At 39.3% G+C, this 24,949-nt stretch overlaps 5 protein-coding genes and 2 pseudogenes across 5 annotated transcripts; 4 read left to right on the top strand and 3 right to left on the bottom strand.

Moving 5' to 3' along the window:
- Positions 1-450: 450 nt before the first annotated feature.
- LOC134222983 (serendipity locus protein alpha-like) lies at positions 451-4,532 on the bottom strand. The gene is made up of 5 exons (XM_062702124.1): positions 4,337-4,532; positions 4,079-4,258; positions 2,905-3,550; positions 1,741-2,649; positions 451-772 (listed from the first exon to the last, which is right to left on the bottom strand). The coding sequence occupies exons 1-5, from the start codon at positions 4,430-4,432 to the stop codon at positions 561-563; spliced, it is 2,043 nt and encodes a 680-aa protein (XP_062558108.1). The 5' UTR covers positions 4,433-4,532; the 3' UTR covers positions 451-560.
- Positions 4,533-5,790: 1,258 nt separating this feature from the next.
- Positions 5,791-10,234, top strand: LOC134222981 (deoxyhypusine hydroxylase-like; annotated as a pseudogene).
- A 729-nt stretch (positions 10,235-10,963) lies between these two features.
- Positions 10,964-12,507, bottom strand: LOC134222980 (uncharacterized). Its single transcript, XM_062702122.1, has 2 exons — positions 12,082-12,507; positions 10,964-12,019 (listed from the first exon to the last, which is right to left on the bottom strand). Exons 1-2 carry the CDS (start codon positions 12,499-12,501, stop codon positions 11,468-11,470), a joined length of 972 nt encoding a protein of 323 aa, XP_062558106.1. The 5' UTR covers positions 12,502-12,507; the 3' UTR covers positions 10,964-11,467.
- A 542-nt stretch (positions 12,508-13,049) lies between these two features.
- LOC134222979 (uncharacterized) lies at positions 13,050-14,599 on the top strand. The gene is made up of 3 exons (XM_062702121.1): positions 13,050-13,425; positions 13,869-14,014; positions 14,106-14,599. The coding sequence occupies exons 1-3, from the start codon at positions 13,095-13,097 to the stop codon at positions 14,466-14,468; spliced, it is 840 nt and encodes a 279-aa protein (XP_062558105.1). The 5' UTR covers positions 13,050-13,094; the 3' UTR covers positions 14,469-14,599.
- A 705-nt stretch (positions 14,600-15,304) lies between these two features.
- Positions 15,305-24,684, top strand: LOC134222794 (RNA-binding protein spenito-like; annotated as a pseudogene).
- On the top strand, positions 16,215-17,170 carry LOC134222977 (uncharacterized). Its single transcript, XM_062702118.1, has 2 exons — positions 16,215-16,608; positions 16,671-17,170. The coding sequence occupies exons 1-2, from the start codon at positions 16,558-16,560 to the stop codon at positions 17,091-17,093; spliced, it is 474 nt and encodes a 157-aa protein (XP_062558102.1). The 5' UTR covers positions 16,215-16,557; the 3' UTR covers positions 17,094-17,170.
- Positions 17,324-18,751, bottom strand: LOC134222978 (uncharacterized). Its single transcript, XM_062702120.1, has 3 exons — positions 18,305-18,751; positions 18,168-18,245; positions 17,324-17,940 (listed from the first exon to the last, which is right to left on the bottom strand). Exons 1-3 carry the CDS (start codon positions 18,480-18,482, stop codon positions 17,885-17,887), a joined length of 312 nt encoding a protein of 103 aa, XP_062558104.1. The 5' UTR covers positions 18,483-18,751; the 3' UTR covers positions 17,324-17,884.
- Positions 24,685-24,949: the final 265 nt, after the last annotated feature.

The following is a 24,949-nucleotide window of genomic DNA, read 5'->3' as shown; positions in this document are numbered from 1 at the left end:
GCCCACAGATTGATTTGATGTGTTTCACTTATTTTAACAAACTCGGCCAACTTACCCCAGCCCTGTGGTTCCTAATTTTGATAAAACTTCTACTGAAATGTTCCAATTTAGCTAGATTTGAGCGTGGTTACGAATAATCTTCAGGTAACGCATCGAAAAAGTATTGCCAAAAAGAAGAGAACTCACATTATTACCACTGATGAAAAACTACTATTTAAGACTCCAGGACAAAATGTCCGTTGGATCAATGCCAGATTATATGTGACGCGTCACTAAACAGAAATAGTCAACATGTGATACCATCACAACAGGGTATGTCTTAGGTTGCCATCTCAGTGGTAAGCTGAGGCGTAAGCCCACCCATTGCATGAAGATCACATATCCGAGGGAGGCGTAAAACATGACATGGAACCTGCAAAATCGAGGGATGTGACCAAACACCTACGAATAAACTTTAAAGATTTAATCAAATCGAGATTTTCAGTGGACGCAATCCATATAAGTAGAAACCATACACCAAACTTTATGTACATAATGATCACTTAATATAAATTTAAAATTTATATATCAGTAGTTATATTTATACTAATCCTGTTGTCATCATGGATCGCTATCTCCTCCTTGGTGATAGACTTCCTCGCAATTGGTGTGGTCATTGCTTCAGTTGAAATTACTTTTTCTTCATTCTTTTTCAATGCTTTATCATCTAGCTCCTCTGCATTTGAGGCTCGTGAAAATGTACTTGACAAATCGGTCAGTTGATCTAAAATATCTGCAATAAAATAAAAGCAATCCGAGAGAATCAACACATCTACCGTTAACCACAGGGGAAAACTAAGGTTGAGAAAGACATTTTTTGTAGAAATTTAATTCAGCATAACTTTGCGTAGTATAATCCGATATTCACTTGTCATATGGCGAGTTCGTGCAATTCCATTAAATTCCTCCGCTTGATTGTACCTTTGACGTATACGTATTTGGACAGTAAAGGCCGTCCTCAGTTCCTCGTCCTTGACTCGACTACAATCGGTAAAATCAAGTCGTGGAATTTCATGGAATTGTACAAACTTGTCTTATGACAACTGAAGACATTCCACTAAAAGGTCAAAATAATTCTCTTATTGAAACTGAATCCGATTTTGATAAAACCGGGACCATCAGAAGCGAACATTCTTTTAGTACTCTGTCCCCTTCCGAAATTGCGGATCGGTTTTTGAGCACCGAAGGTGTTTCGGGTTTACCGAGGGTATGTTCGGAATGCATTTTTTCTATTGCTTGTCATTTTATGTGACGTTTATTTTCATCATGTTTTATGATTTCTCCAAAAACTAGAACATAATGAAATGATAACATATCAAAATAATGCGAATATTGGTATCTAACTTCATGGCTTTGCCAGACAATGATTATAAAATTATTTCCAAGATTATAGTGTTCACTGCCACCCTTATAGTAGGTTCCAGGGGCCTTTCGAAGAGGGACCGGTTTTGGAACCATCTTTAACCATGCGCATTTTTAACATACCCTTGGAAAACCCAAAACATCTGCGGTCGCAGAGGCCAGTTTAAGGTTTAAGACGGAAACGTAAAACTAGAAAAGTTTCCACATCCGATGGTCCCGGTTTTATCAAAATCGGATTATTCTACGTAAAGTTATGCTAATTTGAATTTTGGCAAAATATTGCCTATCTCAACCTTTTTGTCATAGCCTATTGATATGTCCATTAACTATGCTACCAACCTGTTATTTGCAAATCGATGTCGCTTTTGAAACTCTCGAAATACTCCGCCGTTTGTTTGCACTGCTGACGTTTGAACAGCACCACACGTAAGCTATTGCGCTTGACTAATTTTCTCCGACTGAAGTGATCTGGCAGTGACTTCTTGGAAAAACTCCCATCCGAGGTGGTTTCCGCTCGCTTCCGCAATTGGGCCGTTACGTCGGAGAAACTCTTCATTTCCAATAACGAAACAGTTGAATCCCGTCGGGATTTCTCTCCCCTTGTGCTGCGATACAAAATACTGCCGGTCGACGGTTTCTGAACAGTGTTGCAGAAAAATTCCTTTACACTCTGATCGACCTCCTTTTCCTCGTCGGTTTGGGCAACATCCTTCGTCGCAGCATCAGTTGCCTCTTCCCTAGTTGGCTGATTCACTTTACCAGCGCTAATCGACAGCTGAATCTTTCTCAATTTGTTCAGCAATATGCGGAACCTTTTCAAAATCCGATCGACCCCTATAGAAGAATCTGACTCGAAACATTTCACTATGGCCCTGCACTCAAGCGTCATTGTTTTAAAATCTTCGAAATGTATTTTCAACGACTCCAACTGGTTTAAATTCAAATCAGTGGCGTTGATCTCTATGTGCTGTTTGAAGACATCTGCTTTTCGAACGATATTTTCAGCAATTGTTGGATCGTACTGCTCGGCCAACCGATCGATTCCACCGTCGACGATTTCGATCAAACACAGAGCAAAGGCATTGCTGTCAATTATCCTTTGCACGTGACCGCGAAGAACAGCTGACTCTTCCATCCAGTGATCTTCCAGCAGTTTCGAGTGGTAATCGCATGGCACGTAGAATGAGGGAATCAGATAGGAATCAAGAGCCTCGATAGATGCCAAGCAGCTACGGATATCAGAGGCAGCTGAAATTTAATGCAGGGTAATAATATTATTGATAAGCTAATACAAAAAATGGAAAATGGGGAAGATTACAATGTTTGTATTTTTATTTTAAAACGGTTGCACACCATTGCATGTAGGTACAATATAATTAACGCAAGCTTGATTGTGTCCAAGAGGCGTTAGCAGTGCAGTAGGTTGAAAAAAGTCAATGCGAATAGGCAATAATCAATTCACTTTGGGAAGCATCACCATCCATAAATGTTAACAAGACTCACCTTTGTAGTTATCAGCGTAGGATATTGCAAATAAACCAATCTGCATAATCCTATCCACCATGGTATCAATCCGGTTCGTCATGTTATCGATTTCCTCCTCTCGTATTCCATCTTTGACCAACTTTCTCATTTGACCAATCAATTTACGATCCATTTCTGCAAACGTTTCGTAAACTATCTTCAACAAGCAATCGTTAACTTGCGTTTCCAGTTGGTAGATGGCACTCTCTAAAACGCTCGCCTTCAAACGTCTATTTTGGCCATTTGGCCGACCTTCCACAAGTGCCGATTCTTTCTCCAGCCCAAAGCATTCTTTCAGCACTTTCTGACAAACGTTGGTCAGTCGGTTTCTATCCCCGTCTTCCAGCACGTTGCCGAAAGCAAACGTCTGCGTGATCAGTGCCTCAATCACTGATCTAATTCGTGCGCATTCCGATGTCGCATCAGCGTTCTGCTGGGCGTGGTTCGGTTCAGGATCCTCAAACGAAACCGTTAACGGTCCAACCAAATTCAGTGCCAGGTCAAGGAAACTGACGAAATTGGATTCTGTAGTGCATTCCTGTGCAGGTGGATTTTGCTCTTCTGTGAGGGATTTAAGCTTCGTTAAACACCAAATTATCCGGTCCAGAAAACATTGACGAGTGGCCTGGAAGGAATCAATCGTATCAGACATGTTCTGCACGGTTCGAAAGTCTCTTTTTGATTTAAGTTTTATTTTATTTATGTTTGCCAATTTGATACACCATTTCGTCGTTTATTATTTTCGCCTGGTTGTTCCACTGTTATATCGGAAAATTTAAAAATTTAAAAAAGACAAGACCAAATAGGACTTCGCTTTACAGCCGGCGTATGCCTGTGTTTGAAAAATGTTTCCTAGGCTCATTACATTCCAGAAATATTGGAAAACTTTTTACATCTATTCTATTCTATATCAGTGGGACAAATTGACTCGAGTTTGATTATTGTGATCAGAGGTAACGGGAGACAATAAGTATTATTCGTAGAACGTCAGTATAAAGAACATACAAACGATCTTTGACCGTGGAAAGGATTGTCCTAAATGTCCTACTATCAAAATCAACTTAGATAATCAGAGAACAATCACAGCATTTTTCTCAAAGTTATTATGAAAATCTAAAATGGCAATATATTCGAATAGTGGACGGACACTTACCGACAAAATGCACTTCTGGTCCTGCTCAGTTACCAGCGTTCGCTCCAGGCTCCTGATGCAAATGACAATTTGCGACAAGCAGAGAAAAGCCATTTCCATGAATGCTACATTGTTATACACCTCGAATGCCAGGTATTTATGTAGAACTCGAAATAATTTATGAAAATCCCCACAAACGGTCTAAAAAACAAATAAAAATTGAATTCCCATGAAGGCAGAGCGTTATCGATCGATGATGAAACACCAAAAGGTACTTACATTCAACCAATCTATGCTGCTTCTCTTTGAGGATATAAATCCTCTGTATAAATTTTCTTGCGCAAGTTTTATCGCTTCCTGAAGTTCTGGAATCATTCTTGGTTTTGTTCAATATTTTTTTGCGAACGATGATCCTTTTTTCCGTTAGCTTGCTGCTTCACCAAACGCGCAAAACGGTTGAACGAGTTGATAAGGGGAAGGAGGGGTAACAAACAAAACAAAAACGTCAAAAACGCATTCGAATGCACTTTGAGCTAAATGCACTTTGAGCGCGAGCTGCAACGGCTGCAACTCACGCAACACCCTCGCCCTCTGATTGTGAATGATAAAACATATCTTGCATCACAGACAAACAGATGGGGCAAGAGATGGGGGCTGCAGTGTAGTTCACCTCCTCGTGATGTATTTAATACTAATGACACACTGGTGGTACAAGTAAAAAGACATTTTAGTTACTAGATAAAGATTGTCGCTGTCGTCGCTGTCCGGAACATCTTTTGCTGGCGAGGATAGGGGAGCTAAATGTCAAAGAAGGAAAATCCATACGATTTGACAGGTATGTAAAAAGATATTTTAGTTACTAGATAAAGATTGTCGCTTCGGTTCCCTTTGTTCTGCTGTCCGAAACATGTGTGGTACACAACCCCGTGGCAAGACATGCTTTTCAGCGTAGCGAACATCTTCATGAATATGTCCAGCATACATTTTGAAAAGCACTTCTCCCGAATCGTGCGTTTACAAGCAACTACATTTTATCCAAACTATTGTTGGCTACATATTTTCAAATTATTCAAAAATAATACCAGCTATTATGGGCATGTAAATATAATCCTAAAACATCTTTCTGCACACCATTTATTTCATTTCAATTTCACTATTGAATGTTGTTCGAATTGCATCCCCGGACCATTTCAACTGTGATGCTCATCACAGTATAAATAATAATAATATCTTTTGTTTGATTCGGAGCGGGAGAACAGGTTACGAAATCTGATTTCGTGTAGCGTTTGATTAGACCTATCGATTCACTCCAATTCGTTAGTTTATTATATTTTATCATCAAATAACATAATTCCCATGGTCAAAGATGTAAATCTTGCAAATTATTTCGAAAACAATTTTCAGATTTAACCAAAACAAATAGTAAACAAAAAACATAATGTTTATTTTCGTACAATAACAACGGACGGTAATGAGCTACCGTCCGTGGACATGGTGGCTATTGTCAAACCCCTTGTGATAGTATAGGACGCCAGGGGGGTGGTGGTACATGACATGTCATTGTTTGTGTGAAGAATTTTGCTTCAAGGGCCTCATACGCCTGTCACTGGCGAACAAAGCTCGTGTACTCTGCATCGGAGCTTAGAACCGGTGTTAGGGCGCAATCGTTAATGCGAACATTTTTATATTCAGTTAGTTACTGCAAATAAATTCTTTCTCGATTCCCTATATTTAAGCAGAGGTCTCAAGCATGCCACATCGTTATATTGCTGCATGATTGAGTGTTTAATTTTGATAAAATATCGAAAACAAAAGTGTGCATAAAAATTGCCTCGCCATAACAAAAAGGTGGTAGGGAATTAACACTGTTGTTTACATTTGGGTGGTGCGGATAGAATCGATTTGGTTGTCAAACTGAAGCCAAAATTTTCTATTGGACCGGAGCCAAACATTGAAGATTGTGGTTATGTTCGTTTCAGATTCTATATTGAGAAGTATAGAGATGAGTGACGTTTAACGCTCGCACACAGCAGCAGGGACAGCAGGGACAGCATGATGTCCTAGGGCTTGAAGACCCCTCCCCAGCTGTCTGCGAGTCAGGGAGAACTGCCTAGGGCGTGGTGGGATTTAGCAGTGGGCTCTGCTAAAATCCCTCCCAAAAAACCACAAGTGCCCGTAAGTGTCCCTACTTCGGTAGGGTAGTGCGTGAGCTGCTTCGGCAGGGAGTGAGTGATCTGTTTGTGCTGAGGCAGGAGTGTCATAGCGCGTCACCGCTATTGTCACCTCGAAGCGCAGCAGAAGTCTGAGTATGGACTGCACATGCTAAGGTAAGAGTGTCGTAGCGTAGTATCGTTGATTGGTCCCTACATACCGCTATCGACACCTCGAGGCATGGCAGTGGAGTGTTAGAGTGAGTTGTGGAGTGTACCTACTTCGGTAGGGTAGCGCGTGAGCTGCTTCGCCAGGCGGTGAGTGATCTGGTTGTGCTGAGGCAGGAGTGTCATAGCGTGTCGCCGCCGCTATTGTCACCTCGAAGCGCAGCAGAAGTCTGAGTATGGACTGCACATGCTGAGGTAGGAGTCGAGGTACCTTCTCGACACCTCGAGGCATGGCAGTGGAGTGTTAGAGTGAGCACCCGAAAAAGGGTCACATGGAGCGAATGGTCTTTGGAGAAGCTGCTTCGGCGGCAGGGTAGCAGTGGGTTGTACCCACACACCTACAGTTGTGCACATGTGGTGCATGGGGAGTGTCCCTGCTTCGGCAGGGTAGCGTGTGGTCTGCTTCGGCAGTGGTGTGATTGATCTGCCCGTGCTGAGGCAGGAGTGTCGTAGCGTAATATCTGTAGGCCCAGGCAGTTACCGCTATTGACACCTCGAGGCATGGCAGCGGAGCGCCCGGGAGAGCATCCAAGTAAGACTCAAATGGAGTGAATGGTGTGCGAGCACCCAAGTCAGTCTCGCGTGGGACGAGTGCCTGTGTGAGCGATAATGAGCGAGTACGCTTAGTACTGCCGTCCCCCCAGAAGTAGTACTGCGAGGTAGTTCCTGGGGGAAACGATGGTGGAGCCCAAGGGAGTTTAGTCGGTATTACCGGTATGGTCGAGTCCGACACTCCACACTCAGCGAACTGGACTATCGAAATTCATAACTGGCGCCTTATGAATGTTCGACCAATTATTTCACCAGCAGTGCTTCTTATACGCAGTTACCTTCCCGGAAATTCAAGCGTCGATGGGCGTGTGGTCTACATACACTGAGATCAAATCTCCATTATTTTTTATGTGCGGTAATCATATAGAAACGATTCGGCTGGCTTTAGCTCTATCTTATGTGCAGCATTTGAATTTGATTAGTGAACATTGATACTTAAGAACTAAATTCATACAATATAATGGTGGTTTATTTATACTTTATTTGATCTGACAATGAATTTTATGTGCAGCGACAAATAGCTGATAAATATTATTATCGGCACATAAAATATAAATGCGCGCAATGGAAAGCTATAGCTTTCTATAGTTTTTCCAAATATCAAAATGGCTGCCTGGAGACGGCTCGGAAAAAACGGCTAATCCGAGGACGAAGCGAGGTAAGCTAAATAATTTCATTATTAATAATTTATAATACCTGATCAAGCCTCTTTTACTTCATTTTCAGCATCGAACACAAATTACGAAATGTTGGATGAAATTCAGGACCGCCTTAGCGAAAAACGAGCAAACGCCATTCAAACGGCGAACCAGGTTGCGAACATTTTCAACGCTTCGTATGCGCATTCGATACGGCAGTTCGGTTTTTAATTTTACTCCTTCGTTCGGCGGAATTATGTTTTCGGGAACCATTCTTCATCCATCCGGCTAATCTGAGAATCCTCTTCCAGTTCTAACGCAACCAGTTTAGACGCCCAACGTCCTCACAACAACAGCATCCATACAGCTTCCCCATGAAGTGCTTCAAAACAGAATTTCCGCATCAGAATGTTTTTCGATCCGAGAAACATTCTGATGCGGAAATTTACTATAGTGAAAGCCGTGAAGTTAGCAATTTAGATGAATATTAGATGCAGTGGCCAACATGTGCAAAATATTATTTTGTTACACGATAGTTTTGATGACCGAAATTCGATACATTCGATGTTGCAATTAATGATGGCATCAAACCCATGGTGTTGTTCGCCATGCTACGATTTTATGTTTAAAATTATGTTCAATTCACTAAGACGATCCCCACCCATGCGTTGACATATGCGTGTCTAGAATGAGTACTCAATGTGGTTTTATTTTAGCTACTCACTCATTTTCGCACCGGTTGTCATTGTTCATGTTTTCAAAATACAATCTAGTGTCCGCACCGGTTGTTGCTACATATAGGTTGCTACATAAATATTCACGTGTAAACAAACACTGTTTTCCATTATTTACCTTTATTTACAAACAATTCTGAATTGCAAACTAAATCACTTAAAATTTACTGAACAGTTGTAGAATGTTAAGAAATTATAGTGATGAATAATTTAAACTAGTACACAAAGTACTAATTCATGTACGGCAATACGCAATGGAAGATGCTGAATCAACACCGCAGTTTGAAGTATGCCGTCCTACCTGGTAAGCACCCAAACATTATTCGGAATGCAGAGGAAGGAGCTCAATATTTGTACAACGACTATTTCGTGGAAGAATCGGTTTACACGGAAGCAGCTAGTTCAAAAAGCGTTTACGTATGTCCAAGTGTTAGTTTCTTAGGATTGCAAACGCTATGGAACAAAACGAATAATATATTCCCGGTTTCTACAGATACGTAACGAAAATTAGCTTGGCGACATTTCAAGAGCGTTCCCCATGCCTCAGTGTTTTGATAGGGGCACATGCTGAACGACCAAGGTTGGCCACTGAAGGAGCGTTTCCGCGTACTATTCACGTTGGGAAATATTGGCGGACAAAAACAAGACATCGAAGCCTGATTCGGAGACTATTCGGCGTTGCTTAAGCACGAACTAGCGTACTGTTAGGACAGATGCAAGACCAAGCGGCTATTCCCATTCTGACGAAAGTATTGCAGGACACTAAGCAGGAACCAATGATGCGACATGAGACTTGTAAGTATAAATAGCTACAGGTTGCACAGTGGGTCAAAGTTGTTTAAAAGTTTGTAGGTACCTAACATAGGTATACCTACACTGCTAAAAAAAAGTTTACACACAAAAGATTTTAAAGTATGCATTTTTTAATATAAAGTGTATGTAATTATGTCTTCAAAATACGCTCTTTAGGTGAAGAAAGGGACTACTCACAAAAACAAAACTTTTATGTATAAAAACAGGAAAATATGTAAAACTTGTGCGGTTTATGCATCAAATTTTACTCCTTGTGTGGGTAGTCCCATTCTCCCACAAAAGAGCATACTTCTCCCCAAAAGAGCATACTTTCAGTTTGTATAATGAAAATATAACGATAAGACGGATAAGACTAGCTATTTTGATGTTAACTATGAAATCCATTGCAATCGAATACAATCACAAATTGTACAATGATTCAATTTAGGTTCTTATTTCAGCGGAAGCACTTGGGGCAATTGGCACATCGAAGGTCGAGCAGATTCTCATCAAGTATTCAAAAGACCCAATCGTCGAAGTAGCGGAAACATGTGAAATTGCTGCGGGTTGCGAATTTCACAGAAAATATTCATCAGTCGATTCGACACCTCTAGCAGAGACGACATTTAATGTGTAAAGCTGCAGAAGGTTCTGCTGGATGAAAATGAGTCTTTGTTCAACCGGTACCGCGCTATGTTCATATTATGAAACTTACGAAACGAAGAATCTGTTCTGGCACTTGCCACAGGATTGCTTTTTTAGACATGAAGTTGGTTTCGTATTAGGACAATTACAAGAGCCATGCAGCATTCCATTTTTGGCCGAAAATTTGAGAGATAGTGCCGAGAACGAAATGGTACGACATTAATGCGCCTTGGGAGTCATTGCCACCAAGGAATGCACTGAAATACTAAACGAATACCTGAAGGACGAGACACGAGTTGTCAAGGAGAGTTGCGAGGTTGCACTACATATGTGCGAGTATGAAAGTAGTTCGGAATTTCAGTATTTATATGCCGACATGTTGGGGAAGGTAACCCACTAAGTATATTGTAATAAAAGGATTTAGCTTATGTATGTTTGATTCAAGCATTTGGTTTATTATTATCTTGATAGGAAATATCACAATCACAAACTTGAAATAAAATTGATTCATTGTCAGAATCTATCTACCATAATGTTGGTTATCAGTTGCAGAAGCGTCATCGAATCGAGTCCCTTACTATTTATTGGTAATCACCCGTTTAACAATCAAAGTGCTTTAAATTGGTTATTTCTTTGAAGAATCAAAATCTTATTCCCTGCACGAAAACAAATTATTTCTTTTTAGAACGCCGCTTGATACCCTTGGGGTATAGCTTGAACTTCCACCGACGCTCCGGCAATTTTGTCCTAATATTCCAATATTGTAATACATATTTTCATCCGTTCCTTCACATTCCATGCACACAGCATGGTCTCTGATGCTGTTCAGGTGTTTGAATACACCGACAGACAGGGCATGTTGAATCCCCCACATCCTGGGTGGAAGGCGTGATTGCACAATATCGTAAGCACGAGAGGGGAAGATAGTTGCTGGTCTAATCATATCATGCGTGAACTAAAATAAAGAGCCAATATCTAGAAAACACATACATGTTGTGGTCTCTGCACATATAAAACGAATGCTTATAAAATCTCTCGTCATTCTAATAATTCTTTTTGATAAACAATTTTATTTTTATGAAATTGTTTCATAAATTAAACAATTTTATTTTTATGAAATTTATGTTTTATTATTTAAAACTTTGTTTCAGAACATGTTAAGGAACATTTAACAATTTAAAACAGAATATCAAACATAGTATCAAACGTAAAAAGTATTCAGCAGCTGAGAAACTTGTATCAAATATTATCGATCGATTGTAAAAAGAAAAGTAAACAACCGGATTACAAGCAACTTTCACTTATAAATTATTAGTTTAAAGAAATGAGTTAATCTTCTAACTCTTCATACGGCTCTTCATCCACCAGGTCGAGGCATTCTATTTCTCCTTCCGCCTCGTCGAAGCTGAGGTGCTCAGCTTCCAGTCCTTCAGCTTCTTCTTCATATGATTGCTCTGAAAATAGAACTTCAACTGACCGTTCAGGAACTGAATCTTGCGCTTCTGTTAAGGAACATTTAACACTTTAAAACAGAATACATAGTATCAAACGTAAAAGTATTCAACAGCTGAGAAACTTGTATCAAATATTATCGATCGATTGTAAGAAGAAAAGTAAACAACCGGATTTCAAGCAACTTTCACTTATAAATTATTAGTTTAAAGAAATGAGTTAATCTTCCAACTCTTCATACGGCTCTTCATCCACCAGGTTGAGGCATTCTATTTCTCCTTCCGCCTCGTCGAAGCTGAGGTGCTCAGCTTCCAGTCCTTCAGCTTCTTCTTCATATGATTCCTCTGAAAATAAAACTTCCACTGACTGTTCAGGAACTAAATCTTGCGCTTCTACATCAGCTATCATAGGATTTTCAGGTGCGGGAGCTACTTCTTTCAGTGTTTCTTCCAAAATGCGATGTTGTTCAAGCTCATAGTATCTCTTCGCAACACTATTTAGTCCACTGAAATCTACAGACATAATAGCGTGGTTTGCTATTCTTGTAAGTGCTTTTGTCCGCTTGAATCCATCCTCCACCTTTGCGCCAGCCGCTGCCGCCAAAAGCCTGCCCGATTTGGCGAGTTCGAGGGTGGCTGAGTCTGTTATTTTTCGTGTTTTGGTAGCGTCTCGGCCTCTTGGACGGATTGTTTTTGAACAACTTGCATCCGCATCCTCTTCTTCAACGTCGTCGTTTGAGATGTGGTCACCGGATCGCTTCACAGCTGGGCCCTGAGAATAACAAAATAAAAATCAGATGTGCTTTCAACTCAAGTATAAATCTCAATTGTTACCTTTACGTGATATTGCTGCCACTTTGGGGCACTTTCCAGCAACCTGTAGCAGCTGATCAGTGTGAATGGTGCCTTTTCCTTAGTGGCGTACAATGCCAGTGCTTTCTTCAGGTTATCCTCGGGAGAAGCACCACTTTGTGGGCGAGCATTTATTTGAGCCAAGCATCCGGCAAACTTGCTAGCACATTTGTTTATGGTGTGCCACCGGCTTTTGATGCCACTCGGTGCCCGTAGTTCCGAATTCGGTACGCCATTCATCGTACATATCTCGACGAATTTTTCAAATATACGGGCGTATAGTTTTTCTGTCTTTTGATACGTTCCGACGGCTGGATCCTGAGACACTTCTAGCCATGCTTTACATAGCACTTCATCCTCCAGCTGTGTCCAGTTTTTCCCTCTTGGCTTTGAGGCACTCATCTCGAGAACAACCGAAAAAAACGGATCCACACGCAAGCAAACAAAAGAGAATTCGAATTTATTTAATTAATTTCGCCACACTTGTCCTACCGTAGTCGCTGATGTTTTTTACACGGCACTGACACTATCGATGCTTTCGTCAGGGCCAATTGAACATTCAAAACGGTTATATTATGTGTGCAGCTCGAAACCGAATTTTTGAACTGACGGCAATCATTTTTTTCCTATTAGTCGCAAGTTCAATTACTGCGCATCTGGTGCGCTGTATAGCGCATCTAGTTGCGAACAATGTACACTAGTTGCGCAATGATGCGCTATATAAGTTGAACGCGAATAAAATTGATTTTCGCGAGTTCGAAATTCGATTTTCAACTCGAAGCATGCAAGGGAGTGCTATCAGATTCGTCAAATCGACGTTTGAATCTTTGTTTACAAAAGCAGATAAGTCGTTTTGAAAATTTGGTACTGAAATCGTCGTTTGAATCTTTGTTTACAAAAGAAGATAAGTCGTTTTGAAAATTTTGTCTTGATTTGTTACCGCACCGGAATGTTTATGAAATAAATACATGAAAGTTAAATATTGAGACCTAAACATGAATTTAGAAAATGTAGTGGAATATTTTGAATCTAGTGATGAAGAACTTGAACTCGTACATCAAGTGCTATCATATGCGCAGGCACTTGCAATGGATGAAGCTGAATCCACGCCGCGATTTGGAGGATCTCTTCCTGGGAAGCGCCCAAACATCGATCGAAAGGCAGAGGAAGGAGCTCAACGTTTGTACGACGATTATTTCTCGGAATCGCCTGTTTACACAGACGAGCAGTTCGAAAGGCGTTTTCGTATGTCCAGGCGCTTGTTTCTCAGAATTGCGAAGGCTTTGGAGCAAAACGAATATTTTCTTCAAAAACCTGATGCAACTGGTAAGCTAGGCTTGACAAATATTCAAAAGTGTACAGCAGCTATCCGGCAATTAGCCTACGGGTCTCCTTCCGATGCAATCGATGAATATGTCCGGATGGGAGAGTCTACTGCACGTAAATGTTTGCAAGAATTCTGCAAGACTGTGAACCACTTGTTTGGAAAACTTACTTGCGCTCCCCAACGCGTAGTGATTTACAGCGACTCTTGCAAATAGGTGCAAAACGAGGTTTTCCAGGAATGCTCGGTTCGTTGGACTGTACCCATTGGCAATGGAAAAATTGTCCTATGGCTTGGGCAGGCCAATATAAAGGCAAAGAAAAGAAACCTTCCATAATTCTTGAAGTTATAGCATCATACGATCTTTGGATTTGGCACGCATTTTTTGGAATGCCAGGATCCAATAACGACATAAACGTACTGGATAGATCTCCTCTTTTCTCAGATTTGTACAACGGAACTCTACCGGAAATCACGTATGTAATCAACAATCATACATACAATACCGGGTACTACCTCGCCGATGGTATTTACCCACCGCTGGCTACTTTAGTGCAAACGATTTCGTCACCCGTTGGCCAAAAACGTAAAGTAAGTTAAACCAGCTCGAAAAATGAGTTTGTATATGTCTGTATTCCTATAATGTATTTTATGTTAAAATCAATCTTTTTTATGTTTATAGCACTTCGCTACAATGCAAGAGTCCGCAAGAAAAGACGTGGAGCGTGCGTTCGGTGCTATGACTGAGAAATTTGCCATCATCAAACAACCCGCCAGGTTGTGGAACAATGAAGACCTCAACATGGTCATGCGCTGCTGCATAATACTTCACAATATGATAATAGAAGACCAACGTAATGAGCCTACACATTTTCCGCACAGTTCGTTTCATGGCAACATCTTTGAATCTCCCAAGAATAATTCAGAATTCGGAGAATTTCTGTCAAGATATGAAAAAGTGCACGATACTACGCTTCATTACCAAATTCAGAACGATTTAATTGAGCATTTGTGGCAAATCAAGGGAGAAACGGAAGAGGAATGATGGTACACAAATGCTAATGCGAAAACTTTATAAAATCAGTACTTTTTTTTAAATAACTGCTGTTTTCTGTTTTAAACGATAACCTACCGATTTTAATGGTAACTTTAACCATTTGAATATCTATTTTTCATTTAAACTCCAATGGAATTTTCAGTTTTGTATGTCTAAGTTAAGTATGTTTGATATTTAATGTAAATATTCTTATATGTTTTTAATATGTTTATATTCCAGTAAATATGTTTTTATTATAATCCTACAGTTTAACTTTTTTTCCATGCGGACTTTTTATAAGCAATTGACTTGATGAGAAAATTTTATGTTTTATTTTCTACTAGCAGACCTGACGAACTTCGTTTCGCCTAAAACTGATTTATTCTCGAGTTGTGAAGAAATTTATGTTTCATTTGTATGGGAGCACCCTTTCCAAAGGGGTCTTGAACCATCTTCAGAACCTTCACCGGCCCCAAAAACCTCTGCATACAAATTTTCACGCCGATCGGTTCAGTAGTTTCGGAGTCTATAAGGTTCAGACAGACAGAAATTCATTTTTATGTATACAGATTTGAATTTACTCTCCGTTGAATGATATGGACTACTACAGTGGCGTAGCCAGAAAATTGGTCTGGGGGGGGTTTCCTGAACATTTTTTTTTTCGAAAAAAAAAAATTCTTCTAAAAATGTTGTTTCTGGGGGGGGTTTTATCCCCAAAACCACCCCCCTGGCTACGCCACTGGACTACTATGAATCAATAGGACCACAGCATCATCATGTGGTCCAGTCCTGGCTTGTAGAATAATGCTTATGAAACGCGTTTCCAAAAAGATAACTAAATTAATATGGTACAATTTGATGTGAAGCAAACGTTGTCGCTGTCGAGCTTACACACTTTAGGCATTGACGAATACATAGACCGAAATGTCCGGTACAAAGGCATCAGAAAATCGGGCACCATGTCTTCTTCTTCATTTTGAAGAAAATACCCCTTGTGGGTGACGAATTACATAAATATTTTACGAGCGCTGACTTACCCCTCTTGACGTTTTGACAGTTTGTTTGTTTTCTCCCTCACCTTGTGACGTCGTTTCGGTTCGTTTGTTGTTTGTTCGTTTCGTTACTCAGTTGGAGCGTGAGTTCGACCGTTTTGGTGCCATCAAAAGATTGAATATTACAAAGGGGACACCCAGGCCTACATTCCGTACGATTCTATTGATGCTGCTACGGCTGCTGTGAAGGAAATGTGTGGATTCCCGTTAGGGGCACCGGATCGTCGTATTCGTATCGATTTTGCTGATAACGGAACAACACCATCGTTCTCAAAGCGCAGTGGAGGTTTTGAGGTAGGCGGTGAGTATCGTCGCGGCCCCGACTACGAATATCCGGAAGGTGGTGCATCATACGAGGAAAATTCATTGTACGGCTATGGTGGAAGACCGTTCCGCGGCAGAGGAGAATTCCGCGGGCGTGGTGGTTTCCGTGGCAGTTTTCATAGGATGGCCCACCGCACCACGCACAGAGAAAAAAAAAGTTGGGATTCCAACATTTTCTAATGTTATTTTAAAAATATGAGAAATGTTGTATTTTTAAGAGCTAAAACTTTTCAGTCAAATGGTAAATTGATTTATTTGAAAGTTTTTTTTCAGTTTAGAATTGTTATTTTTACAGTGAAAGATTTCAGACCAAAATTTGAAAAACAATCAACAATCAATCAACATTTCATATTTTTGGACATATTTTTTTGTCCAACAGGAATCAATCATGTGAACTGGCAGCCCACTGCTCTGTCTGACAGTTGTAAAAAACGCGGTTTTGATTCATCCGGTGTCCGCGGTTTAACTTGGTGTCTCGTTTGTTTTCTTCGGCGCCATCAGAATCATAATAATTCAACCGCTGCTGTTGTTGGAAAATGCAGTTCCACATGTAAAGAATACCACAGTTTCCTGAACATCCAACGGTCTGCCAGCTTCCGCGAAGCCAACAAGCGTACTCGTCGGCTAAGGATTAGAACAATTGCGCGACAGCCTGATGTTGATGGGGCCAAATTCAAAAAAGTCAAGGATACGAATTTGCAAACAGAAGGAAAAAGGCGCTAATGGGTGAACAAAAGGATGCGAAAGTTTGCGTTGAATCCGGAGTTCTACCGGTAAGTATTTATTTACAATTAACCGACTCATGCCACTCATCACAAAAAAAAACTTATTACAGAAGCATCACCCACGAGCGCAGCAAAACGCTCTCCAGAATTTGGAAAACGATCCGGCTGAGCTCCCAAAAGCCATCAAGGGCAGGAGATGTGGGATGAAACTTCCGATTGGATCCAAATGTGACATATGTTCCACTTTCCCTTGTTGGATAAGACGGAGTTGTGCAAGGTCTGGCGGTCACCGGAAAGCAAAAACTATAAACCGAAAATGGAGCTCAATATCATCAAGTGTCGTGTCCACAAACGGTCAATCAACATCATTAGACCTCGACCATGGCCTTAACATCCACTCGACCAATATCATCAACATGTTCATGGTTACGGTATCCTTGAGCAGCGGGGACAACGGTGGTAATGGACGTGGCGGCGCAGGTGGTGGCAACAATCTCATGCATATTTACTCCTACAGATACGCGATTTTTTAGTTATACGCGAAAATATGTTATTATATTATCATTTGGAAACAACCCGAATAGAATGAAATTATACAACTATTTTTCTAGTTATCGTTTTTAGATTATAGTGAATTGAAATTGAATTATTGATGGAATCATAAAAAATATCGAACGTTAATTACACCATGAATAATATTTATGATAGCGTTTATAATAATTTGATTTTAGACGATACGCTGAACGGGTTGTTAAGTATCGTTACTATTCAAAAATGTCAACATTTCCATACATTTTTGTTAAGCGATTTTACCAGATATCGTTAATTTATCATCATTATTTTTCTTGTTATGATACGGATTATAATTGATTTGAACAAAGAAGATAATTAGTATGATTTTTCGGAAAAAGATGTATAGATGAAATAATGATTCAGTGGTTAATCCAAATTGAAAGGTGTATAATAAACATTCAGTTATATGATAACCTTATTATAGGATGTATCATGCTGTTCTATGAGCAACGATACTGAATATGATAGTTAAAGGAGGTGCTTTCCAGTTATTAATAAATCATTGAGCATGTAACAAGTTTTATTTACATTGTCTTATCTTTTTTATATTTTTTTAACTGTTTTCTTATACTATTCAAAAAGATCACCGGAATGTATGTGATTCTCTTATTATCGATGCATCACCGAGCCGTACCGGTCTCATAATTCCTAAAATTGTTTCTTTTTAAGTTTTTCTAGCTTTAAGTTCACTTGTTAAACTTCTGCCTCATGATTATTTGAAAGCTTTGCGCTTTTTTGTGCGTTACTTGGATCACCTTCCATCTTCCATCAGTGACTCTTCGCAAATTTCGATCGTGCTGCTTGATCCTGTGAACAAAAATCAAAGAAAGCAATGAATAAACATATAGGTGTTGAGTCCAGCGGTGAGCATTTTTTATGCCTGTTTTCTTGATAGGCATACCCCGGAAATAAGACCATTTTAACTAATCAAATTTTGGTAGTAGAATAGAATAAATCTAATCACGTCCGAGATCACGTCAAAATTTGAAATAGACTTCTGACCCATCATCTTGCGCTTCATAGGCAATTCTTACCGTTTTTTCGCGGCTCAACCAAATCCGATCGTACAATGACATACCCTTCTCGAGTTTTTATTTTTTTTGTAGATGCATCTGAAAATAAACAACAAATATATATTATTTATATTTTGTATAATGTTGTTTCCACTTACATGAATTCTGATCCGTTTTATTTTCGTTTTCGGCATACATATTTCGTTTTATATGCTCCAGCTCGTGCTCCACATCGTTGTTGACTTTGTAACAAAAACTTAAATGGCAGTTGGAACTGATGCCGGTGCATTTGTCACTACTACACTGAAAAAGAAAACAACTAAGGCTGTGAACCATTCCACCGATTCGTTTAACTTTTAGTTAAAATTTGACAGTTCGATGGTTATTTCGCCGTGGTTAAAAATAACCCTGCTCCGGAGCATGGTTAGATTTGACAGTTCGATAGTTAAACTTTGTTCGCGAGAAAATTGGCGCCAAATCCATTTCGTTCCGAATAACTATCAATCTGTCAAAACTCAAATGGGTCGGCTTCGGAGTAAAATTTTAACCACGATGGGAAAATAACCATCGGAGTGTCAAATTTTAACTAAAAGTTAAACGGATCGGTGAAATGGTTCACAGCCTAAGTTTTTGTGTTGGTGAAAAGTTATCCAAATTATTAATGGTATGATATGTTTACAATGAAATGATATCAGGTAATCCTTATTACAGCATGTATAATCTGCAAATAATTGTATATGATCGGGTTGTTATTTCTGTCAATCAAAAAATTATACAAGTATCATACAGTTTATAATGATTACAAGTGGAATGGAATGCTAATAATATCAACCATTAGGCGTACAATTTATTTCTATTCGGGAATAAACCTCGCAATAAACAGCATTATTTGAAATTTGGGTTGAAACTAATTTTTATAATTCATGAAATAAATACGAAAGAAACAAAAAAGGCACATTTAAATTTAAGAAGAAAGATTAATTAAAACAAAAGAAAAATCAACTTTTATTTTGAAAATATAGTTTTTAATTTGAGAGTGATAGTAGTTAAAATAATAGCAAAGTCGACATTTCTGAAACAAAAGATTTGTGTTTGTTAATTTGACAGTGTTTTACTTTCTACTGAAAATCACTAACGCATTTTCTTAAGTTTACCAACGATTTTCTTAGTTCTACCAACGATTTTTTTTGTGTGCGGGGACAATGATGAATGGCGTCGATCAGGAGCCGATGGCGAATATGATTCACGCCGTCGTTCTGGATCACGTGAACCAGGAATCGATAGAGTTCGCTCCCGTTCACCGAGGCGACGCAGTCCGGCTGATTCGTCTTCACATACACACTTATTCTCGACTCTCTTGTTCGGTAAATTTTTTTACGGATTTACACCGTAAAGCATAAAAATTACCGAGAAAATCAGCAATTTCATTGGAAATTACTGACTTCCTGTAATTGTTTTCAAAAACTCAGTACTAATATATACACAGTAACTTTCAATTACCGAACTCAGTAAAATTTTACTGACTTTTAGAACAGCTGATTAAAGTCGGTATTTATTTCAATTACTGAAATCTCGGAAAATTAAAAAGCGTCTGAATTGTCAAAAAGTACCGATCAAGTCAGTACTTGTTATTGCTGAGTTGTTCGGTAAACTATTTGTTTACTTTTTATTTGCTGAGTTTTCCAGTAAAAAATATTTCCAAAATTATGATCCAAAATGAAAGAAATACTTTTTTCAAAAGTCGATATTAATGTTTTTTATGCATGACACTGAACAGTTGCATTCCAATTTGTTTTCAATAGTTTACAAAAAATCAATTCGAAATTGCTCGATTTTTTACGAACATTTTGTAAAGAAATGCTGTTTCTATCTCGGTTTCTATCATGTTTACAAAAAGTTGTTCCCAGCACTTATCATCTTTGTCACTGAGCCATTAATGTTATGGACAAGTTAATTCTAAGTTCTGGGCCCCAATCTGGAGTCCTGGAATAACGAAAACTCCTCTCAAACAGATCGCCGAGTCAATTTTCCAGTATGCTTTTTTGTCAGGTTCCGCAGACACATAACTTTTCCGGCTTCGTTAGCAAGCAATGAAGAGCAAAAAAGCCCGAATTGAATGAATTTGTTTGATCCAGAAGCGTAGGATAAAATATAAGCCATGATGTCGTCGTGATAAACTTGAAAATCCGAGGAAAGTGATTTGACATAAGTTGTCATTCTTGTCTGAAGAAAACTCAGTAAATATCTTGGTAAATATGGTGTATGCTGAAAACTCAGTAATTATTTTTACTGACTTATGGCGCAATGCCGGTAAACATCAAGTATTACTGAAAACTCAGTACTAAAAATTACAAGGAATGGCATGTTATCGAATGCAAGAACGTTACCAGAAGTGGCACGGAAATCTACCACATTCTGGCAAGGGGCGCTGATTTTGAAGAGTTCACTATTCCCCGCCAAGTTGCACCTAACGGACGGAAACAACGAAATAGTGGACAGCCTGATGAAGGACGAGGAAGGTAAACACCACCTTCGTGTTACTCAGCGACTAGGCCTCGATCAACCCAAGTTGGAAGATGTGCAGTAGCGCATTTCGACGTCATCGTCGCACGCAATCTTCCTCGGCCTTCCGGGATCGACGTCATCGGTAGCATCGTCGGATGATGCCAGCGTTCAGACGCGTCCACTGCGTAATCTCGTGTCCTACCTGAAGCAGAAAGAAGCGGCCGGCGTTATATCCTTACTCAATATGGAAACGGAAGTAACTGATGAGCTCTACTCATTCCCGCCATGCGATTTTTCGACAGAATTGTTGAAACGAACATGTCACAACCTCACCGAGGAGGGACTGAAGGAAGACCATCTGGTAATCGTGTGGTCCGAGGAGGAACAATCCTCTGAAGTGCCTTCAGCAACTAGTCCATATTGGCACAGCATACAACATGGGTGGTCTAAAAATTTGTTTGTAAATAAGTAAAATAATAAGTAAATAAATGTAAATAAGTAAAAAATAAGTACAATAAAAAAAGTAAAAAAGTCGGCTGGTTAGTTGATTAATTGTTTTGTTGGTTGCTTGGTTGATTGGTTAATAAGTTGATTGGTAGCTTGCTTGAATGGTTGGTTGTTTGATTAGTTAGTTGATTGATTCGTTGGTTATTTGGTTAGTTGGTTGCTGCTTGATTTGTTAGTAGGAAGAATGGTTGATTGGTTGGTTTCTTTTTTTGTTTATTGATTACTTGATTGGTTGGTAATTTGGTTGATTGGTTGCTTGGCTGATTGATTGATTGGTTGGTCGACTCGTTAGTTTATATGTTGATTTGTTGGTTGCTTGAATGGTTGATTAGTTGGTTGGTTGAATGATTGCTTGGTTGATTGGTAGCTTGCTTGAATGGTGGGTTGCTTGGTTGATTGGTAGCTTACTTGAATTGCTGATTGCTGGATTAGTTGGTTGGTTATTTGGTTGATGGGTTGCTTTACCGTTTGATTGAATGGTTGGTCGGCTGGTTGGTTGATTAGTTGTTTTGTTGGTTTCTTGATTGGTTGATTAGTCGATTGATTGATTGATTAGTTGATTGGTTGGTTGTTGCTTGATTTGTTAGTAGGTAGAATTGTTGATTAGTTAGTTCCTTGATAGTTGCTTGTTTGGTTGCTTCATTGTTTGTTGGTTGATTGATTGGTTATTTAGTTGATTGATTGCTTGATTGGTTGGTTGGTTGGTTGATTGTTGGTTGGTAGAATGATTAATTTAGTTGGTAGAACTGTTGAATGGTTGGTTGCTTCATAGTTGGTTGGTTGCTTGATTGGTTGGTTATTTGGTTGATTGGTTGTTTGACTGGTAGATTGATTGGTTGGTCGGCTGGTTAGTTGATTAGTTGTTTTGCTGGTTGCTTAAATGGCTGGTTAGTTGGTTGCTTGATTGGTTGATTGGTGGCTTGCTTGATTGGTTGGTTGCTGGAATCGTTGACTAGTTAATTATTCAGTTGATTGGTTGCTTGATTGGTTGATTGATTAGTTGATTGGTTGATTTGTTGGTTGGTTGATTGTTGGTCGGTTGCTTAATGAGTTGATTAGTTGTTTTGTTGATTGCTTGATTGGTAGATTAGTTGGTTGGTTGCCTGATTATGGGTTGGTTGCTTGATTTGTTAGTTGGTAGAATGATTGATTGATTGTTTGGTTGCTGCTTGATTTGTTAGTTGGTAGAACTATTGAATGGTTTATAGTTGGTTGGTTGCTTAATTGGTTGCTTCATTGTTGGTTGGTTGCTTGACTGGTTGATTGATTGTTGGTCGGCTGGTTAGTTGATTAGTTGTTTTGTTGGTTTCTTAGTTGATTGATTAATAAGTTGATTGCTAGGTTGCTTGCTTGGTTAGTTAATTGGTTGATGGGTTGGTTGGTTGCTGCTTGATTTGTTAGTTGGTAGAATGGTTGGTTGGATGGTTGCTTCATCGTTGGTTGATTGATTGATTGGTTGGTAATTTGGTTGATGGGTTGGTTGTTTGGTTGCTTGATTGGCTGGTCGGCTGATTAGTTGATATGTTGTTTTGTTGGTTGCTTGGTTGGTTGATTAGTTGATTCATTGCTTGATTGATTGGTAGCTTGCTTGAATGGCTGATTGCTGGATTAGCCAACCAACCAATTAAGCAACCAGCCAACTATCAAGGAACCAACTAATCAACAGTTCTACCAACTAACTAATCAAGCTTAACCAACCAATCAATCAATCAATCAACTAATCAACCAATCAAGAAACCAAAAAAAAAACAACTAATCAACCAATTGATTGTTGGTTGGTTGCCAATCCAACCAACCAATCAGGTTATTTGATTGATTGATTGCTTGCCTGGTTGATTGATTGGTTGGTCGGCTGGTTAGTTGATATGTCGTTTTGTGGGTTGCTTGGTTGGTTGATTAGTTGAGTCGTTGCTTGATTGATTGGTAGCTTGCTTGTATGGCTGATTGCTGGAGTAGCCAATCAAGCAACAAATCAACAAAATACCCAACCAATTAAGCAACAAACAATGAAGCAACCAACCAACCAATTAAGCAACCAGCCAACTATCAAGGAACCAACTAATCAACAGTTCTACCAACTAACAAATCAAGCAACAACCAACCAATCAATCAATCAATCAACTAATCAACCAATCAAGAAACCAAAAAAAAACAACTAATCAACCAATCAGCCGACCAACCATTCAATCAAACGGTAAAGCAACCCATCAACCAAATAACCAACCAATTAAGCTACCAACCAACTAATCCAGCTATCAGCCATTCAGGCAAGCTACCAATCAATCAAGCAACGAATCAACTAATCAACCAGCCAAGCAACCATTGAAGCAACCAACAAAACAACATATCAACTAACGAGCCGACCAGCCAATCAACCAGTAAAGCAACCAATCAACCAAATTACCAACCAATCAATCAATCAACCAACAATGAAGCAACCAACCAATCAATCATTCTTCCAACTAACAAATCAAGCAGCAACCAGCTAATCAAATTACCAACGAATCAATCTAACTAACTAATCAAACAACCAACCATTCAACCAAGCTACCAATCAACTTATTAACCAATCAACCAAGCAACCAACAAAACAACTAATCAACTAATCAACCAGTCAAGCAACCAACCAACAATTCAAGCAAGCTACCAATCAACCAAGCAATCAAACAACCAACCAGCTAATCAACCAATCAAGCAACCAATCAATAACCAATCAAACAACCAACCAATCCAGCAATCAACTTATTAACCAATCAAGCAGCAGCCAACAAAACAACTAATCAACTAACCAGCCTACTAACCAATCAATCAACCTGTCAAGCAACCAACCAATCAACCATACTACCAACTAACAAATCAAGCAGCAATCAACCAAATAATCAACTAAGCAATCAAGCAACAATCCAACTAATCAAGCAACCAACCAACTAATTAACCAATCAACTAAACAACTTATCAATTAACGAGACGACCAACCAATCAAGCAACCAATCAACTAAATAACCATAACCAATCAATCAAGTAAAGGAACCAATCAACCAAATAAGTAACCAACCATCAATCAATTAACTAATGCAGCAACCAACCAATCCAGCAACCAACCAATCAAGCAAGCTACCAATCAAACAACTAACTAATCAACCAACAAGCTAATCAACCAAACAAGCAACCAACCAATCAACGATTCAAGCATCCAACAAAACAACTAATCAACTAACCAGCTGACCAACCAATCAATCAATCAGTCAAGCAACCAATCAAACAAATAACCTACCAATCAATCAATTAGGCAACTAATTAGCCAATTAAGCAAATAACAATTCAACCGATTGTACGACATTTCGCGGTAAAACATTCCGCGGTTAACCATTTCGCGGTGTACCAGTTCGCGGTCTACCATTTCGCGTTCAGTATCATATCGCGGTATAACATTTCGCGGTTTATATTATTTGGCGATATACCATTCCGCGGTTAGTACAATTCCGCGGTGAAACTTTTCGCGGTCAATACCAATTTGCAGGTTTAATTTTACTAATGTTAAAAGTAGTTCAAGAATGTGTTCTTTGGCTTTGTAAAGCCTCGAAATTCACCTAATTATTATGTATAGCGAATAATCATTGAGTTTACACCAGACTCATATAAATTCAAATCCCAACAAAAACAATGTTTTAAGCAAAACATATTTGCAAATACGACTACCGCCACCGCACCGGGGGTGACAATGGGTCTGGGGGTGAGAATGAGTCATCGCTTTCACCGGCAGTCAGGAGGTCGAAAAGCAAAATTGTTTG

The sequence above is a fragment of the Armigeres subalbatus genome, chromosome 3, assembly GCF_024139115.2.
Source record: "Armigeres subalbatus isolate Guangzhou_Male chromosome 3, GZ_Asu_2, whole genome shotgun sequence".
Classification (NCBI taxonomy): domain Eukaryota; kingdom Metazoa; phylum Arthropoda; class Insecta; order Diptera; family Culicidae; genus Armigeres; species Armigeres subalbatus.
This window is presented reverse-complemented; position numbering and strand designations above follow the sequence as displayed.

Coding starts and splice junctions, on each gene's coding strand:
- LOC134222979 (XM_062702121.1), top strand. CDS start 13,095: ATGAATTTAGAAAATGTAGTGGAATATTTTGAATCTAGTGATGAAGAA. Junction 13,426..13,868: donor TCAAAAACCTGATGCAACTG/GTAAGCTAGGCT, acceptor CTCTTTTCTCAG/ATTTGTACAACGGAACTCTA. Junction 14,015..14,105: donor CCGTTGGCCAAAAACGTAAA/GTAAGTTAAACC, acceptor TTATGTTTATAG/CACTTCGCTACAATGCAAGA.
- LOC134222977 (XM_062702118.1), top strand. CDS start 16,558: ATGGGTGAACAAAAGGATGCGAAAGTTTGCGTTGAATCCGGAGTTCTA. Junction 16,609..16,670: donor TTGAATCCGGAGTTCTACCG/GTAAGTATTTAT, acceptor AACTTATTACAG/AAGCATCACCCACGAGCGCA.
- LOC134222978 (XM_062702120.1), bottom strand. CDS start 18,482: ATGGTTCACAGCCTTAGTTGTTTTCTTTTTCAGTGTAGTAGTGACAAA. Junction 18,246..18,304: donor TAAAACGGATCAGAATTCAT/GTAAGTGGAAAC, acceptor GTTTATTTTCAG/ATGCATCTACAAAAAAAATA. Junction 17,941..18,167: donor GGTTGAGCCGCGAAAAAACG/GTAAGAATTGCC, acceptor TTTTGTTCACAG/GATCAAGCAGCACGATCGAA.
- LOC134222980 (XM_062702122.1), bottom strand. CDS start 12,501: ATGAGTGCCTCAAAGCCAAGAGGGAAAAACTGGACACAGCTGGAGGAT. Junction 12,020..12,081: donor GGCAGCAATATCACGTAAAG/GTAACAATTGAG, acceptor TGTTATTCTCAG/GGCCCAGCTGTGAAGCGATC.
- LOC134222983 (XM_062702124.1), bottom strand. CDS start 4,432: ATGATTCCAGAACTTCAGGAAGCGATAAAACTTGCGCAAGAAAATTTA. Junction 2,650..2,904: donor CTACGCTGATAACTACAAAG/GTGAGTCTTGTT, acceptor ATTAAATTTCAG/CTGCCTCTGATATCCGTAGC. Junction 773..1,740: donor CATCGATTTGCAAATAACAG/GTTGGTAGCATA, acceptor ATTTTATTGCAG/ATATTTTAGATCAACTGACC.